Source organism: Physeter macrocephalus, chromosome 11 (genome assembly GCF_002837175.3).
Source record: "Physeter macrocephalus isolate SW-GA chromosome 11, ASM283717v5, whole genome shotgun sequence".
Classification (NCBI taxonomy): Eukaryota; Metazoa; Chordata; class Mammalia; order Artiodactyla; family Physeteridae; genus Physeter; species Physeter macrocephalus.
This window is the reverse complement of record NC_041224.1, coordinates 66,027,471-66,046,407: the sequence shown is the minus strand read 5'-3', so window position 1 is coordinate 66,046,407 and position 18,937 is coordinate 66,027,471. Positions and strand designations below refer to the sequence as shown.

The window sequence follows — 18,937 nt, the reverse complement described above, 5'->3', positions numbered from 1 at the left end:
TTCCAGGCTCCGGGCCTGGGTGACTGCACAGCCACTGAGAAAGGACACGGGTAGGACAGGATTAAGGCAGGTGAGGTTTGGGGAGCCTTCGACTCTCTTCTGACTGCTCCCCATGCTGAGGGAGAGGAGGCATATCCTCCTCTCTCCTGAGAGAGGATGAGAGGAGATGGAGAGCCAGGCACTGATCTCCCCCTTCCCTGCTTTCCGCACAGACCCACTCCCAACCCCCAAACCTCCTCGACCACACGGCACCACCAGAAGGCAAAGGGCATCCAGGCCCTACCTGCCGGCTCGCCCAGTCTCCTTGAGGGGTCTGTGTTAGGCAGAGACCTTTGAACGTGGCGTGGTCTCTGAAGCACTGACTCTGTGGTGATTGGCTAGGCAACTTGGCATCCCTACTTCTCTGCAGGCTGCTTTCAGGAACTCTGCCCCTTCCCTGGCCCCAAGCGTGATGCCCCCAGCAAGTGGCCCGGCAGAGATCCAGAGCGGCCTTGGCCCCAGTCCCCAGAGCAGGAGCACTCAAAGCACGCCCTGTGGAAATGCCCCTGGTTTCGATAGAAGGTGCAGCTCTAACGCCCCTCCACTGGGCACCTCCCTGTGCCCTAAAACAGGTGGTTGATGCCCAGGCTCCCAGCAGGAGGCCACTGGCCAGTGTGCCCATGCTCTGGGGCCCCCACTCATCAAGCTGTGCTTAACAAGAGTCAGCTGGAGGGACTTACCTGGTGGCACAGTGGTCAAGAATCTGCCTGCCAATGCAGGGGACACAGGTTCCATCCCTACTCCGGGAAGATCCCACATGCCGCGGAGCAACTAAGCCCATGCACCACAACTACTGAAGCCCGTATGCTGCAACTACTGAAGCCCGCACGCTGCAAGTACTGAAGCCCGCGGGCCTAGAGCCCGTGCTACGCAACAAGAGAAGCCACCGCAATGAGAAGCCCGCGCACCGCAACGAAGAGTAGCCCCCGCTCGCCGCAACTAGAGAAAGCCCGCGCGCAGCAACAAAGACCCAATGCAGCCAAAAAACAACAACAACAACAACAACAACAAAAACACACCAGTCAGCTGGCTTTATCCCCAAACTCATCTCTACGCTAACAAAATGGGAGTGGGAAACGGATTGCTGTTTCTATGAAAACTAAGTTGAACACCCTGGAAAGTCTTCGTAAAGGGGCTAAACCAACCAACCAACAAAAAACTGTTGCCAAATTAGATTTAGGGAGAGACAATTGTAAAAAGACTGGGGGGAAAATCATGAAAATATAGGCTGATTCTGCTGCACTCAGATTCCTTTGCCTGTGTCAGTTCTTGGACCATGACAGATGATGTTCAGGAAGAGAGTAGCTGAACCAGTCTAAGAAAGGAGACCCATGCATTGAAAGACTGTAACGGTGAACACTGATTTAACTTATAATACACTGTTAAAGGTGTGGATAGAGTTGATTATGATTCTTTACGTTAAATGACTTTTTCAAATAACGAGCCAACCATTGGTCGAAAAAGGGTTAGACAAGGGGTCTCCATCACTTTGTCGAAGGTGGAGGGGGATCTGTCATCCTATTAGCAATCATCAGCCCTCCTCGTCCGGAAGAACTGCTTTACCTTTGGAACCGTGAAAGGAAGCCACCCCTGGGAAGGTGTTCAGACAGGAGGGCGACAAGGGGGTCTTGCAGGGAGCTGTACTGAGGCTGGCTGCCACCCTGCTGCCTCCTTCAGAGCGCCAAGAGCCTCACCTGCATAAGTGGTGCCGTCGATGTCCACAGACATGTTGATGCTCCCAACGCTGCTCGTGGTCAGGTTCACTGCTGCAGCCGAGGCCTCTGCTCTGTCCTCTGCTGGGGATAAGGGAGACAGCAGGCCCGGTCAAGACCTCCGGCATTTCTGTCATTCCCTCCAAGGCTCTCCCACCCTCCCGGCCTGGCCACAGCAGGCTGAGGCCTCCCAGAGTTAGAAAGCACGTGGATAACCTTCTGCCGCGTGTAAGGTGTGGCAGAAGAACCAAGCTGGTGAACGTCCTACGGCTTGCTTTCTCCACTGAACCACTTCACCTTCCCAATTCCCTCTGCTCTCAGAGAAGAGGCATCACATAGGTAAGGAGGCTGACCTCAGCTCGCAGCTGCGCACTGATGCTTTCAACACGATTCAGCAAAGCCTGAGCACCCACTACCCACCGGGTGGGGCGTCAGAGGTCACTAAGACCCAGCCCCTTCCTCTGAGGATTCGCCTTGCCTCCTCCTCCCCTTAACCAGGCTGGGAGGTCCTCAAGGAGAGCGTCTACCTGCCCAGCACCTGGCACTCCCTCTCAATCTGAGCCATCCGTGGTTTGTGGAAGGCGGCAGGCGCTGGCACACAGGGCCTCTGCCTGGCTCACTCGAGACTCTGCCCTTTCATGATGTTGAGAGCCAAGAATTCTTCCAGATGAGCTGCCTCGTCTATTAGCCTCTGGCTTGTGCAGGGCCAGGGGCACCTGGCCTGAGTGGGTAAAGAAGAGAGAGCCCTGCTGTCTGGGCTGTCACCTCCAGTTCCCTTCGGCTCCTCGCCAGGGGGAGTGGGACAGGCAGGGGCTGCCTGGGAACACGCACAGCTCTCTTCACACCTGATTTCTTCCCAACACGAGCCTGCTCATGTTTGTTCTGAGATAGAGTCAAGAATGGCAAAGAAAATGTGTGTGAGGGGGAAAGGGGAGCAAGGGGAACAAGGGATGTGGAGTGTGTCGTTGGGGGGGGGGCGGGGAGAAGGTGGGGCACCTGAAAAATGTGGAGGGAAAGGGAAAAGATGCCAGTTATGCTGCCAAACTTGTATTTCCTCCTCCCCTCTCTCCCGGGGGTCACTGGCAGCCTGGCCTGAGGCAGCTCTGGCCCCTGACTGAGCCTCCGGAAAGGAGGTGCTGTCTTTCTCCCAGACGGTGAGGCACTGGGGTGAAGGGCGAGCCCTTTAATTGAGACAGATCAAAAGGCAGGAGGGGACAGGGAAGACACAGCAGCTGTCCCTCAAGGTCTCCTGCTCCTCCTCCTTGAACAACTGCTTTTCCTCTTTGCTAGAGAACAGGGCACGCCTGAGGCAACTGCAGGTCCCCTGGAAAATGACTTCAGCTTTGGTGAACTGAGACCTCTGTGGCCACCAAAGCCTCAGGTGGCTCTTTGGCCTCTAGATCCTTCTGGGGGCCAGGGGGGCAGAAACTGGAGGGGCTCCACCCCAGTCCCTGGGACGTAAACGGGCCCTCGAATGGAGCCGGGGTTCGGCGCCTGGGCCGGGCGCTCACCCCTGCCGTTGATCCTGATCTTCATGGGCAGCTGCCGTGCCATGCTGAAGAAGTTGCGCTGGAAGGCCTGCTGCACCAGGCGCTGCTCCTCCTCTGACAGCCTGGACATCTTCTTCTCAGGGGGCTCCCCCGACTCCAGCCGCTCCCGCAGCTGCTCCAACGTGGCCGTCCGGGTACCGGCCTGCTGGCTGGCCAAGGTCACGGGCACAGCCAGGCGATTTGGCACGGGCACGGTTGTCACTGGGACTCCATCACCTGACAAAGGCACCAGAGCTGGACCCAACCCATAACCCACCCTCCCACCTGGGTCTTGGACCCAGGGAACTTGGCGCCCTTCCTCCCTGCCCTTCCTCCTCACAAGGGCCCTGCAGACCTTTCCTGAGAGTGGTTGCTGGGGATATCCGAGGGCCACTGGCATTGGTGCCACTGCCGGAGCCCAGCCCGAGGATGGGGAAGCGGATCTTGGGCGGGGAGAGGAGGGCAGGGGCCCCAGCGGCAGCGGCAGAGGCGGCAGCGGGCGAGTAGCCAAAGAGGGAGGAGCTGTAGCTGGGCCGGCGGCCCTCCCTCCGGTTGCCGTCAATGGCTGCCTGGAGCTCAGCCGGGGAGCTCAAGGCTTTCTTCTCGCACTCGTAGGCATAGAGATACTTCATATACCTGGAGGGAAGGAAGGAAGGAAGCCAGAGTCATCCAAAATGTGGCATGAGGACTGCCCAGTTTTAAGTCGATGGGCCTCTGGAAGCGGGCTCTGTGGGGCAGGCTCTGTCCTCTAGGACAAAGGAGCATAACCTGGTGCACCTGATGGAAGAGGAACCTCCCGGACAGCGATGCCCCACCCCAGGCCCTCTAACTGCTACCCAATTCTAAACGCAGCTCGAAGTGGAGGCACGGTTCATTAGGGAAATAGATATTTTCGCTAACATTTCATGTTTGTGTGGCGCCTTTCTAGTGCCCTGGGAGAAATGAGAAATGCCATGTTTTGCAATGGCTCCTTGATCTGGCTCCTTGATCTCCTTTCTGGCTCCTTGATCTCCTAACCGTTCTGAGTCAGGCTGGTCAGACAGGAGCAATTCTTCCCACTGTGTGTGGACCTAGAAGTGCTGTCCCTCTTCGTGTCAGATGCCCCAAGAAGCAATTCGCTACCCAAGAACCTTGGGAGAAGGACTGCTATGCTGGATATTGCTCTGTTCCCAACTTCTCCTGGAGCAGTTTCACTAGATAAAACCCTTCTACTTTTCAACAAGGCCTTAACATGCCACCTAACCTATACATGGCTGATCTTTCCGTATTTTTCACAGAACAACGTCCAGAGTTCCGAAAGAACAGACTCCCCTCTGGCCCTCATTCACCAGTGCTCCTCCTGTTCTCACTGCTTCTATCACCCTTATAATTAACTCAAATGGGTAGAAAAACAGGTCACCGATCCCAGTGGGGCCAGCCTGCCTGCCTTCCTCTGGGTCCGCTGTTGCTGAGCAAGCTGAGTGTCAGGTAGGAAGGGCCAGGCTTAGGGTAGGGGCGCTGTGTGGGAGATGACGTCCTGGAAAAAGCGTGGATTTCAGAGACAGAAGCCCAGGCGTGACTCTTCAGCCTGGCCGCTTACTAGCTGGTATGGCTCTGACCAAACGATCTAACCTCTGAGACTTAGTTCTTGTTGTCTGGGTAAGAGGGACAAAAACCTTCTTGACGGGGTTGCTGGTGAGGTTTGAATGAAACAGAACAGTGAAGCAGCAGCGCACAGGAGATGCTTGGGAAGGGGCGCTCTCAGGATTACTTAGGTTAGGGAGGGATTCATCTCAGAAAGCTCCTGGCCCTTTCAGGAATTCCGCCCATCTTGTTCACTATACAGTGGAATTTCCTTCCTTCCTCTCCTCTACGTTAAAGCATCCCCTTTCTCCAGCCTTAGCTTCCTTTCCCCAAGGCTCTGGCCACTCACTGGGTCCTCAGGGTGAAGGCGGCGCTAGTGATGGATGTGGGCAGGTTCAGGCCTTTGGTGATCTCTCTCCAGATCTTCTTGTTGATGATCTCCACCAGGCCCCCCTTTTCCGTCACCAGCTTATACAGCATATACAGGTCCAGGATCTGCTTGGCCATGATGGGGATTCGGTTGATGGGGGTCCCTGTGATTATGCAAAGAGAGAAACAGAGGGTTGTATCATTACCATGCAGAGAAAGAAGACATCTGTGGATGTCCACCTTTTGCTGAGTTGGAAATATGTTCATAAATCTGCTTAGAAGTATAATTTGACTCAAACTCTCAAAGCCTGGAAGCTATCAGACTAGCTGCCAGTTCTCCTTGGGAAGAACAGAAAGATAGGTCCAACTCACAGGCTGTGTGGCCTTGGGTAAAACACACAGCCTCTCTGTGTCTGTTTCCCATCTGTAAATAAGAGGACCAGACTACATGACTTCAAATTTTTTTTTTTTTTTTTTTTTTGCTAGCAGTATGATTCCAGATTCTTTCCTAATGATTTGGCAGCTCAGTCCTCTGGAGCCTTCAGAAGCCGTTCAGCTGCCTCCTCAGGGAAGTCTTTCCCTGACTCCCAAGACAGGTGCTCCATTGTCCACCTGGAGAGCTTCCTTGGCTTCTCTTTTGCAGCTCTCAGTGCAGTTTATAACTGTGTTTTTATTTGCATACTGCCTGTTTTCTCTTCATCTCTTCTCCTGCTGCAGGACGGAGGAATGGTTTTTTCTCTCCTGTGTCCCCACCATGTCAAAGGAGCTGCTGGGCACAGAGGTCTCCAGGGGGATGAAAAGCCACTCAACAATTCTCTCCCCGCTAATCACTCCAACCCCTCCCTGGCCTCTGAAAGAGGGAGGGTCAGAGCCGCTTCCGCCCACTGGCCCCGAAGGGAAGTGAGAGGAGCCAGGGACTTGATTAGGAAACCTGGCACCGAGCAGGAAGGCCCACTAATGAGCACCGGGGGACGGCAGGGAGGGCGGGGCCAGGCTCCTTTCTCGGGCGGCTGGGATGCTCGTCAGGAGGCGTGATGGATGACTGTCATTTGGCAGCCTCGGGATTAATGATCTGGAGGTCAGAGGGGAGAATTCCAGCAGGAAGGGTCACCGTCCAGGGCAGGGTATGAGACTTGTTGCCTTTTGATGGCAAGTCCTTTTACTGTACATAGGCTGCTCCTCCTGTGCCGTGGCCCCCGCCCCCCCAGGCTTGTTGAGGTCTCACTGACTGCCTGGTGGAGTTACGCCAGCTTGATTAGAGAAGGGCTGTTTGTTTCAGCTCCTCCTGCTTCTTTCCCCTCAAGGAATGGCATTTTCTTCTCAGCTCTAGAACACTGGCCTCACCAACTCTTTTATAGGGTAATTCAAGCCAGAGTGGAGTGAAGGGTCCCACGTTTATGAGGAGGAAGTAGCGTGAGCACGAACACGTGGCACTGCAATGGTGGGACTGGGCCTCTTCTCTCAGTGTGGGGAGGGAGCTAGAGGTCTTGAAGACCTTTGTCTTGACCGGCTGGTCTTTGGAGGGTCAAGGACAAAGGGGCCATAGAGTTAAGTTCAAAGAGTCATTGGTAAAATATCAGAGGACTGCTGGCACGACAGCTCACGTGTTGGTTAACTTCTTCTCCCTGTGCTGTTCTGGATAGTAGACCTTATTCCTGTCATAAGCACAAGAGTCTCATGCAGCGGAACTGGTCTCCCGGCAAGACAGGGCTAAGGTCTCCCTTCTTTGCAGGCCTGTCTGCCCAAGCACGCTCATGGCCTTGGCGAGTTCATACCCTCAGGGCATCACCTGGAGAGTCTGGGAGGACCACTCCCAAGGCCCCCTCACACAAGACCCCGAAGCTCTCAATTCCAGAAGCTTCCAGAACATCTTTACACATGTGACCTGTTCACTTCCAGGTCAGATATTCACAATGAGCTCACCTTCATCCCCTGGGCCAGCTCCCTTTTCCCATTACTTCCTCTTCTTCCAGCAGCACCACCATTCTTTGAGGTCTTGGGTAGGAACCTCCGAGGCAGCAATGGCTCCTCTCCCTCCTCTCTCACCCACCTTTAGGCTGTCGGAAGGCTCACCGATTACTGCTTTGAGGCCCCTCTCAAAGCCATCTTCCTCTCCGGCCCTCAGCCACCACCCTGGGACAGGCCCTCACTGGCTCACCGTCAGATGCCCCCAGCAGCTTTGAATCCTCGCACTCAACCTGCACGCTGCTGCCAGACCATCTAATGAAAACACCACGTTCATGCCATTACTCGCTTCCTAGTTTAAAAACCCACAATGACTCTTATTGCCGACCCAGCCCACCTCGCATGTTCAATCTCATGACTCGGGTTCCCCAACACTCCTTAGAAGATTACGTACGCTGTATTTTAAGCATGTCCCAACAACTCACTCTCACTCCCATCAGTTGGGTCTTCTCACCCTCACCCCTAAAGCCAAGCTCCTCTCTCCTCTACTTTTTGCTTTTACTCTCCCTCCTCATCAAGCCTAAAATGACCTGTCTCCGCTCAAATCCTCTCTACACTGGCCTTCAACGTTCACTCCCTCCAGGAAGAATTTTCCAACTACCCCAGTTCACATGGATTTCTTTCCTCTCAGAATTTCTATTATAACCACTGCAAGTTCAGCAAATAGTTACACTTGTTTCACATATGTTCGTCTGGTATCCCAGGAGGACTGTAAGCTCAATGAAGGCAGGGACTGTTTTTCCTTCATCATGTCTTAAATATTATAATGTTTAATAAGCTAAACTACCGTGCAGATTAAACAAACCAACCAACCAACCTGCTTCTCAGAGTCAAAGCAACCAGCTCTGTGTTAACCCAACTGGGAATATTAAACGCATTTCCTTCCTGCTTGTGGTGTGCCCACCAGGGTCTGTCACTAACTCTAAGTGTCTAATTGTTGACAGCCCTGAACAGAAGTCACCCTCTCCTCTCAGGTCCTGGCAGGTTCATTAGTGGGTCACGACCCTTATTAAACAGACTGGGGAACCGAGGCCCAGAGTGGTTAAGCCCTTTGTGTCTGAGTCCTACAATAAGAGGACTGGTAGCACAGGAATGGATGGAGAGCTGGGGATTTTGAGAAGGTAAAGAAACCATGACTTCATTCAGTGGGGCCAAAGAGAAGGGGAGACAGGTGTTAAAGAGGGCAAGGGGGCTGGGATTGTGATGCCCACAGAACAGGCGTGGCTGAGTGAGTGACTGCCGAGCAGGGCACGCCCAGCCGAGGGAGTGCTGTCCTTCAGAACTGTCACCTTGGAGAGCCAGCTACCGCTCCGTTTGTGAAGAGCTTTCAGAGTTTACACTATTTTCATTTGATTCTCTCCAAGGGCAGTAAATCTTCAAATGTAAAGGGTGTATTTTACTTTTAGAAATGGTCATTCATGAAAACAAGCCAGGAAAATAGGATGAAGTGATCAGGCTATTTATACTGATTTTGTGTGAAGATGGGGTGTGGCCATAAACCATGACAGATTATCTAGTGTGGCTCCAACTGCCTCTGAAGGCAACTCCCCAGAGAGGAATTATAGATTTGCTCGGAGTAGTCACTAGACTAAATGGCTAGTCATTTGAGATGGCTTCTTTCAAAAAGACAACAATGTCATAGATGTAGAAATTTCATTAAAAATTAGCCTTTTTTATAGTCACACAGAGAGTGACTGCATTAGGCTGGGAACTGCTAAGAGGCAAGGGAAACAGGTAGATACCGGACCTGAGAAGACAAGGAAGGAGCAAAGTGGCATTTCAAGTCCCCAGAGTGACCTCTTGCCAGCACCGCTGGAGAGAAAACACAGGCCAGGGCTGCTCTGCAACCCAGCCCCACTCTGGCCATGTGGGGGTCATGACTTCTCTCACCAGGGCCCCTATGGCCTGGCCAGGCACCCCGGTTCCAGGATCAGTGGGTAAGGGGAATGGGCATTTTCTTCTTCATGGTTGGCTCTCCAGGAAACTGCTAAAAGTAGCTCCCAGTGCAGGCGGGCCCCTCAGTACCGTCAGAAACAAAGCTGAAGCTATTCCGAGACCCAGCTCTAGATGACATCATGGTTTTCTCACATTATGCAGCCAATCCAGATACAAAACCTGCCCTGGCTTCCATTCTTTCGACAACTAAGAGAGACGCAGGGTCCTCAGGCTGGTCTCTCTCTGCCGTCTGCTCTGTGCTTAGGGGGCCTGGTAGCCACCTCCCTTGTCCCAAGGAGACTCAACTATGAAGAGAAGGGGAGAAGGCCTTTTAGCTGAGTTTCCCTGCCTGAACAAGAAAACCAATACATCACGCTGGCGGGGTGGGGATGGGGGGGAATCGACAATATTCAGGCCTCAGTTTCCCTGTCAGTCTGAAGCAAGGAATTTGCTTCCAGATGACTTCCAGTTCTAAAGTCCTATGAGTCTATGAATAAAAACTTAAAAACAAAAATTGATAGTTTGGGTGTGGGGTGGTGGTGGTGGTGTGATGAATTAGGAGATTGGGATGGACATATATATACCAATATGTATAAGATGGACAACTAATAAGAACCTGCTGTATAAAAAAATTAAATTAAATTAAATTTTAAAAAATTGATAGCTGTTGACTATTACCAAGGGAGGTAACTTGGTTTTAGGAGCTTGCCTGAATTACGAAATAATGTTGCCAGGTGACCTTGAGACGGATGGTTTGGGATCTTCTCCAAAGAAGGGCGCCTGTGTGGCTTAGGACCAGGTCTGTGAAGTTCAAGTCCATAAGCAATGGCTCTTTCTCTAGCCTTGTGGGGAAGTGGGGGAGTCTCTGGCCTATTCTCTGGGCTGGATTACATCTTCCTCTAAAGAGGCTCTTCACCTGAGAGGGGACAGGCCTCAGTCCACAATAAATGCAAAAGCAACCTGCAGAGAACCAGGAAGGAGGCCAGCAGCCACTGCAGGGAGCTCTTGGTGGGTCACCAGTGTTGGCCCTGCAGGAGGCCAAATCTCCGCCCCCATCACACCTCCCAGAGCGGGTGGGAGCACCTGATGGGGAAGCCTGTGGACTGTCAGTCACTGCTATCAAAGCAGGAGCTAGGATTGAGGGTAATTAATCATGCTCCCTCTGACAGCAATCCAGGGCCTTATCTGTACCCCAAGAAATGCCGCTGGTCTCCAGTTCCCTCCTCAATAAAGGAGACTGACAGTTCCAACAAAGAGGCCCCTTATCAGATTTCAGCAGGGGAGCCTGAGGCAGCCCGAGGGAGATGTGGAAAAGGCTTTTATGAGGCCGGGACCCAGCGAAGCTGTGGGGGCTCCTGGGGCTTTAACCCTTGGAGGTGGGAATGCCGCTGGGCACTGGCGCTCGCAGGCCAAAGCCGTGATCGGGAGCTTTCAGCGAAGATGGAGCTGAACAAAAGCTGCTCCTCGGCACTTGGCTCGTCTTCCCAGCACTCCGACCGTGGAGACAGAGCTTAGTGGGGCTGAGGGCAGAATGGGAGATGGCCTCCTCTGGCACTAGAGACAAAGATGGGAGATGGCAGGAATGTTGGGGGGAGGGCCACTTCCTCCCCACCACAGAGAATGGGCACATTCCAGTCAAGACCAGAAGCAATCAGGGGGCAGGGACCCAAGACAGAGTCGCATGGCTGCCTTCCTGCCTACTGGTCAGGGGTGAGGGCCCAGGACCCAGGGCGTGGCCCTGCCAAGGACCCTCGCTGCTTTTTCCTGACTTTGAACAAGATCATTAATCATTTCCACAGCCTGTCAAGAGAGCTGGGCGGCTGACCAGGGAGCCTAGAAGAGTTAAGTCCCACGTTAAGCGGGGAATGTGCATAGGCAGACAGGCAGGCAGGCCTCCTGCTTATTCCTCTGCATATTAATTCCCGCCCTGCTCTAGTCCTGCTCCCCAGCAACAAGCAGAGGAATGACTGGTGATTTTTTCCCCCTGACCTGTTCATGTAGAAAATACCTCCCACCGAGAAACTGGGCAGCAGGCTCTGGTGGTGTGCCATGCAGTGAGTAGATGACTGTTCCACAGGTCAGGGCAGAGGCAAGGATGCGCCAATATCCTAATACCAACATGTATGCTTCAGCCCTCTACTTCCGATTTCCCACTGAGGGGGGTGTATAACTGACATAGAGCCTAGTGCCCTAATCTTAAGTATACAGCCCACCAGATCTTTACTGCTGTGCATACCCCTGTATCCATTCCTCAGATTAAAATACAGAACATTTCCAGCACCCCAGAAAACTCTTCCATTACCATTCCCAATCAATATCCATCCCCTGCCCGCCCCCAGGAGGTAACTATTATCCTGACATGTATCACTATAGGTGACTTTCTTGAACTTTACATAAATGGAAGAATGCAGTATATAGTCTTCTGTGTCTGGCTTCTTTTGTTCCACGTTAGGCCTGTGAGAGTCATCCCAGTTGGGCACAGCAACAATTCATTCTTTGTTATCGCTGTGTGGTATTCCACTACAGGACTATGCCAACATTCAGTCATCCATTCTACTACCAATGGAAATTTGAGTTCTTTCCACTCTTTGGCTATAATGAATGGTGTTGCTACGAAAATTCTCTCATGTGTCTTTCAGTGAACATAAGCTCTCATTTCTACTGGGGATACACCTAGAAGTGAAATTGCTGGGTAATAGGGTTGGCATATGTTTAGCTTTAGTAAACATTACCAAACAGATTTCCAGTGGTTATGCCCATTTATATTCCCACCAGCAATGCATGGGAGTTCTGGAGGCACCAAACCTGAGAGGCTAATTTTAAACCCATTACCCTTCTTGATACTCTAGTTCAGACTAATTGCTTTGGTGAAGTTCAACAGTATATGCCGTGTTGTACTCCACTATGGCCAATAATAAAACTATGGTTATGGCTGTGCTGTTTCCTTCCATGAAAACTACATTCGGAGAAGTAGGCTAAGGAGTTAGAAGGAGGTGGACCGTCGGGTCATCTCTGCTTCACCTGCTGCTGGTCAACAGACCTGGCCCGAGTCTCCAGGAGAGGGGGTGGAAGGCTGGCAGGGGAGAGGTGCAACAACTCAGGGGTGTTCTGGCGTGAGCAGTGCATGGCTGTCTGAGCTTTCATTGCCAATCCATGCCCCTCCCTCTCAAGACCTAGTAGATTTTCCCACAGTGTAACTGGGTCAAACTCTCCCTTCAAACTTTCCCTATGCCAACCTTAGGACAATTTATTGAATATTGGCTCACCTTGGAAAAAAGGAGGCAAAACTATCAACCCCATTTTACCAAGTGCTAGAAGTACCAATATACGATCTTGAAGGGGAAGAGGCTGAATTTAAAGACAAAAGTGAGCTATTCAAATTAATCATGCCTTTCAAAAACCAGGGTCTCTTCTCATTATCATGGATAACTGGGTAGTTATAAGGTATTTAAATGATTATTAAAAGTGGGGGGAAAAAAAACCCCAGTACTTGAACAGTGGTTGGATCACCTGGGGAGAGAAAAAGATCTGGCCTAAGAAAAAGGAAGATTTGCATTTTGGACTTTCATTTGTGGGTAAAGTTAGAATATGAAGCCCGAAGCCTATTTTATCTGACAAAGACAAACATATTTTAGTCTATCAGGAAGAGTGGCCATGGCACAGACCATTTACAGCAAGATACAAAGAATATACAAGAAACTCCCTCCACCAAAAGGCAAAGCAATATATGTCATGAACATTTCCTTGCCTGAGATGGATAGATAAGCACACAACAGAAGGAAAAACACTCAAATTGCACTTTGAGGCAGACCAAGCCCTTTTCCCACAGTAAATTCTTTGTATATACACATCAAAAACAGATCCAACAATCCATTTGGGAAAACCAAGGTCAGTTTGCAGCCCTGAACAGAACTGGTGGGGGAGGGACAGCAGTTCTCCGGTGAGGTCTTGACAAAACTTGTCTTCCACATGACCAAGCAGGTCCTTAGCCTGGTGTGCCGAGCTGGGACGGGGGCTGGAGGGGAGATCCTTGCTGTGGGCACTCCGGGTGCGCGCAAGATGCTACCGTTAGGGCTTCTGTCTCCCGTGCCCCCAACCCCAACCTGCCTTGACAGATGGCAGCTTCTGTGCCAGCCACTGTGAATTGTCACATATGCCCTTCCCTGAGAGATAAGCCACCTTACCCTGAGATGAAGACTCTTCTTGCATGAAGAGTTCTACCTCGTGTTAATCAGTTAGATGCTGTCAGACCCTACCGGAGACCGACCTGTGGAGGCGGGCCACTGTCTCTGTGGGGCTCAGAAGGCTGAAGGAGAGATGAGGCTTGTCCACTGTCCCAGTGGGAAGTGATGGAGCTGCTGGTGCCAGGGGCCAAGTTTCTCAAGGGCAGTGCAGGCGAGGAGAAAAAGTCCTGGCCTGGGGATTAGGAGACCAAGTGCTAAATTGGCTCTGTGGCCTCAGGTGAGTCATTTAACGTGGGGGCTGATTCTTCATGGCTAATGTGATAACCTTTGCTCTCTCCACCCCACAGAGCTGGAGCTGTGGGGAGCAGCAGATCAGATAATGGGTTGAAAGGGTTCTGTAAAGTACATGGGGTAACAATAATAAAATTAACAGCAAAATCATCTCCCTCCTCTTTGAGGAAACCACACTTTTGTTTCACTGCCTGGGGAACAAGAGAACAAGCTCTTCTTCCTTAGTGATGAAGGAAGAATGGAATTGTTTACAAGCCTTTGCTTATGAGACTTCCAAACTAGCACCGCCCCCTCTCCGTACCTCCTGGAAAATCTACCAGGGAATGATACTTCAGGAATCACCCACCGTGAGTTAAATTAGACAGAGAATTTTATTTACAAATGTTTGGCGGTTTTTTTTTGGACAAAGAAAGGTGTGTGTGTGTTTTACACACACACACACACACACACACACACACAAACGTGCCCGTATGTGCGTGCACGTGCACATGGCAAAAGGTGAGGAAAAAGAGGCATAGGTGTTCTGAGATCTAACCCATCTTTCTACAGAAACATTTGTGTGGGAAGCACAATCAAAGGAAATTTGTTTAATTCAGTTTGGCTTCAGTCAGCAAAAGAAACACACGATTCACCAAGGAAAGGAGTGAAGCATTTGGTTTTGGGGGTCCCTGGTGTAGTTTTTACACAACTATTTTGATAGAAAATTGCTCAAGGGGCTTTTCTTCTATTTTGGTTATCGAGGGTGGCTCATTATCTGTTTTGCAGCTCAACAGACACAATCAGGGACACATAACACAGAACAGAGAACTTGGAAGAAACTTCCAGATTGACTCTAACTGAACCTGTGCATTTTATAATTAAGGAAACTGTGGCCCCCAGAAGAGGAAGGATTTGCTCAGGATCGTGGGGAAGGGTGGGATGTTAGCACTGGCTTCACACTCCTCAGTCCAGAGCTCTTTCACCCTCCGCATGCCTCCCGACAGGCTGCAGCAGCCGTTCCTGAGGCAGGCAGGACACAGGGAGCCCGACTGGGCACTGCCTCGGCCTCTTCTCAGGCGCCTTCTGGGCCGGGTTGTTCTCCTGGTGGGGGAGGGGTCGCGAGGTGCAAGTCACCCGGTCTGGCCTAGAAACCAAGGTGCCCCGAGCTGAAAGGCCCATCTGCTGCAGTCAATTCACCCAAACATGTTAACAAGCCAGAGAGACCCAGCACAAAGCAGCCGTTACGGCTGGGCCCCTCTCCCACTGGACAGCCGTTTTATCACCTGCAGCTGCAGTCATTTGGGGCCGCCTGCTGTGTCCTGCCACCCTTGGAACCCGGTCCACTTCCTCTGCAGCGGAGCCTTCCATGTCAAAGCTGCCCGGCCCACTCACAGCCCAGGTGGGCGTCACCGGGCCTTTCAAACTCAGGTTGCTTTCAGTGGTTCCTTTGAAATCTACTGCTTATCCTTCATATTAGCTCTGGAGGATGAGTTGCTGACCCACTGCCAGGGTCTATGAGGCTTTTCCTTGCACCCAGCCAGCTAACAAGATCGGGCTCCTGAGTGCCCCAGACACTCCAATTTGGGATTGACAAATAAGTCACAAATGTCTGGGGGCCCTTGGTCTCACCATTCTGTGAAGAGTAAAGACAGCAAGCTTCACATGGTTAGAAGCGCAAACTGCTCCCAGTCCCCTTGAACTGCCCATTCTAATTTAGACCATCAACCATGAGTTTTCCAGGGAGGAGAACACTGTGATTTTAAAGGGAACAACCTCCAGTCTCCCTGCCTCAGCCTTCCCTCTTCAGCCCAACTATACACTGTTTGCCACAGCAAACCTCCTGAAAGCACAGCTCTAGCGATACTTCTCATGTGTTAACTTCAATAATTCGGCTGTGTCACAGACAGGAGTGCTAACTTCTTGGCCAAACATGGCTCTTCACAATCTGCTGCCAGCTGATTCATCCAGGCCACAGACAAGGGTTCTTTCAGCCGTGCCTGGACCACGTACACCACACATGCCCCGCGTTTCTGCCTCCACTCTCCCTATACTGGAGCTACAGCAACTCTCAGGTCCCTACACTCCAGCCTAGGATGGGGCCCCAGCACCCATTCCTTTGGCACTCAGCCACGGATGGGGAGTTCATCCGATTGCCCGACACAGGCCCTGCCGCCCTCAGGCATTGCTACCTGAGTGGAGATAAGATGATTTCCCTGAAGAGTTTCTCTGCAGAGGAAATTTTTGATCTTCACCTTCTTTCCTATCCTTCTATGGCAGTGGTTCTCAACAGGGGGACAGTTTTGTCCCCTAGGGGACATTTACAGTATCTGCAGACATTTTTGGTTATCAAGACTGGGGGGTGCCCCCCCAACAAAGGACTATCCAATCCCCAAAGTCAATATGCTGAAGCTGAGAAACCTTATACTAGAGTAATTAACAAGTAGCAAAACTGCCTTTTGACTGTCTCCCTTCTACTGCTGATGCCAGCAAATAGTGAAATACCTAACATAAGTGCTGAAGACAGAAAAAAGATTTACTCAGGGCCTGAAAAACCATAAATTGACATGATCAAAGAGAGTTTCTTACTCCTGCTTTGGGTGGAATAGACTAGATGGCAGTCTGGTAGCCCCAGCACTGTGCAATAGCGGGACACTCAGCACACATTGCTCTCTACGGCTGACCTCCAATCACGGGCCGCTGTCTAATTGTGGGTGGGAGTGAGGTGGGGGAGGGGAAGCTCAGCTTCCCTGTGTGGGGCCGCTGAGTTAGGAAAACCAACAGGACTGCTTCTACAGCAAACACACCCTGAGCAGCACCCGCCTCCAGGTCTGGCCCTGTGCTAGTACTGGGGACTTGGAGAAATGACAAAGTGGCTGTCCTCAAGGAGTGCCTCATCTAGTGGGGACATATAGAAGTAAACAAACAATTACTGATCTTCACTCTTGGCTAGGTTGATATAACTAAAAATCCTTCTGGGAAGGGAGAAAAACAATAAAGTATCAATAGACTATAAAGCAGTGGAGCTACACTGCTGATTAAAATCTATATTGTTATAGCAGCCCCTCTGAGATGAGATCAGCTCCCGGGTTTGCACCAGCTGGGCTTGTGGAGCTTGTAAATAATTAAAAGGTAATTGGAGGGGGAGACCAAAGTATTAAGTGGATTTCTCTCTCTCAGGGCAACCAGGGAGTTTCATTGCTGCCAGTCACATTATCTTTCGGGATTATATTCTTGTTTTTTACTGACACATGCAGCTCCAGATAACAGTTGGAGGAGTAAACTAATTAGAGCTGCTTAGACTGCTTTGATAGGCTTGGAGATGGGGGGAAACCGAGACTCAAAACTTTCGATTGCCTTTGTAAGCAAACCAGCAGTAACAGGCGTGCTACTAAGAAGGCAATAAGGCTTCGGAAGGTAAAGGAAGGGGAAGGAGGGGGAGAGAAAGAGGGATGGGGCTGGTGGGGAGAGGAAGAGGGAGAGGAGTTAACTCAGAATATTTAGTTGCTGGGGGCTGTCATTATAGCTCAGCCCAGGATAAAGGGGAGGATTTCATTCCCAGGTCTCAATAAAGGAGCTGACACAGAAACCAAGGGATACATGATCAGGCAGGATCCCAGGGAACATGCTGGCAGGAGCAGCTCTCCCTTACAGCTTTGTCCTGAGGTGAAGAAGATGGAGCTACACAGGTTGCCGAGGATCATCTCCTAGAGAGGCTGGGGTTCTGACCATGCTTCCTGAGGGCTGACCCAGCTGGTGAACCCATTGCTGTGACAGGATACAAAGCCAGGAAGTTGAGTCACTGGGCTCAAGACTCAGACATGCCATCGTCCAAAGTGGAGATGGTTGGGGGTGGGTGGGCAAGGAAGAGTGAGAGGAGAGAAGGACAGGGAAGTGGGAAGGTGCATTTTAAGGCAGATGCCCATGTGCCCTACACTTAAACTGCAGGAACACCCCAACCAAGCCAGTGAATGCAAAAATCAAAGAGCCAATGGATAAGAAAAAAAGAGTTAGCTTTTCCTTTTCGTGGATCATGTCAGATCCTCCCAACAAATCCTGAAGGGCCTCTATTCTTTCACTGGCCCTTCTAAGTCTCTGTTAAGCTAGATGCACCAGCAGGAAGCCCCATATACCAGTTTAAGTGATGTCCAGGACTGCTATAAGGCTAAGAAAAAAGTATAATTGAATCTGAAATGACTCCAGAGACCAGTTAATCAGAACAGTGACAAAAATAAAGCAGGACCAAATCTGGATGATCCTTCCATTTATTTTCTACCCAGGCCCTCTTTGCCCCCTTCAACCTGGTTGTCAATTATTCTGATAAGTATGGGACCAACTGGCAGTAAATGGCTCTCGTCCTCCTGGGCTAAGATGCTGGCACTCTGCAGGGAGGATGGCTAACAGTGACCTGCACACAGTAGGCACTCAATAAATACTCGGTGAATTGAAATGATGAGTAGACTGAACACTCACCTCTCTTCTGCATAAAGACGAAGAGGTCATCCAGGAACTCTTTCCTTTCTGGATCACTGTCCAGTTCATACAGCTGCAATCCCAAACCCCCCAGGGGAGAAAAAAAACACCACAATGAAAAATTCCATCTTACGCAGTAAGTCTTACACCAGTGATACACAACCATTTGACTGACTACAAATGTGACTCACAGGCCACTTCTATCCTTATTCCTTGGGGATCAGATACAACGACCCACTGCAGAACTGCCCCTTTCGTTATCACAAAGGAAACATTACAGACCTTGGCAAAATCACGGGAGATCTCTCTTCCCCGGCCTCCATCCGCATCATCACTCCAGGCCAAACCACCATTCTAAAGGGGAACAAAGCACAGCGTTCAGAAGGGAGTAGGAAGAGAGTGAGAGAGGGGAAGGCAATCGTTTAGGGTGCAGATGAGGACCCTTAGCAACTGTGCTCTCCTGGCTCACACTGAAAGACTGACGGCTCAAGTAACTGCCCCTGCCACCCTAACAGGGACATCTTGTTTTTATGCTTTCAATTATGGTTCCAAAACCAGAGGGAGTCACGTGGAAGAATCATCTCCATTTGTTGGAGGGGGGTGGGTGTTACTTATACCCGATAACCCTGGAGAAGGAGGACACAAAGGCCCAATTTTCTGAGAACATGCTCATCCCTAGCTCATCTTCTGGAAGGCATCACTCTGAGATGTACCACTTTCCTGCAGGTTCTATATGGTATATGTTTGTATGGTTTTTTTTTTTTTTGTTGTTGTTGTTGTTGTTGTTTTGTGGTATGCGGGCCTCCCTCTGCTGTGGCCTCTCCCGTTGCGGAGGACAGGCTCCGGACGTGAAGGCTCAGCGGCCATGGCTCACGGGCCCAGCCGCTCTGCGGCATGTGGG

General features: G+C 51.2%; 1 protein-coding gene across 4 annotated transcripts in view; it reads right to left on the bottom strand.

Moving 5' to 3' along the window:
- Positions 1 to 18,937, bottom strand: part of ARID3B (AT-rich interaction domain 3B) — a 62,853-nt gene that overhangs the window by 12,578 nt on the left and 31,338 nt on the right. For 3 of the 4 annotated variants that reach the window (XM_055088117.1, XM_028495050.2, XM_007113746.4), the window contains exons 3-8: positions 18,319 to 18,390; positions 18,037 to 18,109; positions 5,193 to 5,376; positions 3,636 to 3,916; positions 3,263 to 3,517; positions 1,734 to 1,835 (exon numbers count right to left, since the gene is read on the bottom strand). In XM_055088117.1, coding sequence (XP_054944092.1) covers positions 1,734 to 1,835; positions 3,263 to 3,517; positions 3,636 to 3,916; positions 5,193 to 5,376; positions 18,037 to 18,109; positions 18,319 to 18,390 — 967 coding nt within the window. The remainder of the gene's footprint in view (positions 1 to 1,733; positions 1,836 to 3,262; positions 3,518 to 3,635; positions 3,917 to 5,192; positions 5,377 to 18,036; positions 18,110 to 18,318; positions 18,391 to 18,937) is intronic. The other variant, XM_007113744.4, reaches the window with a different exon arrangement.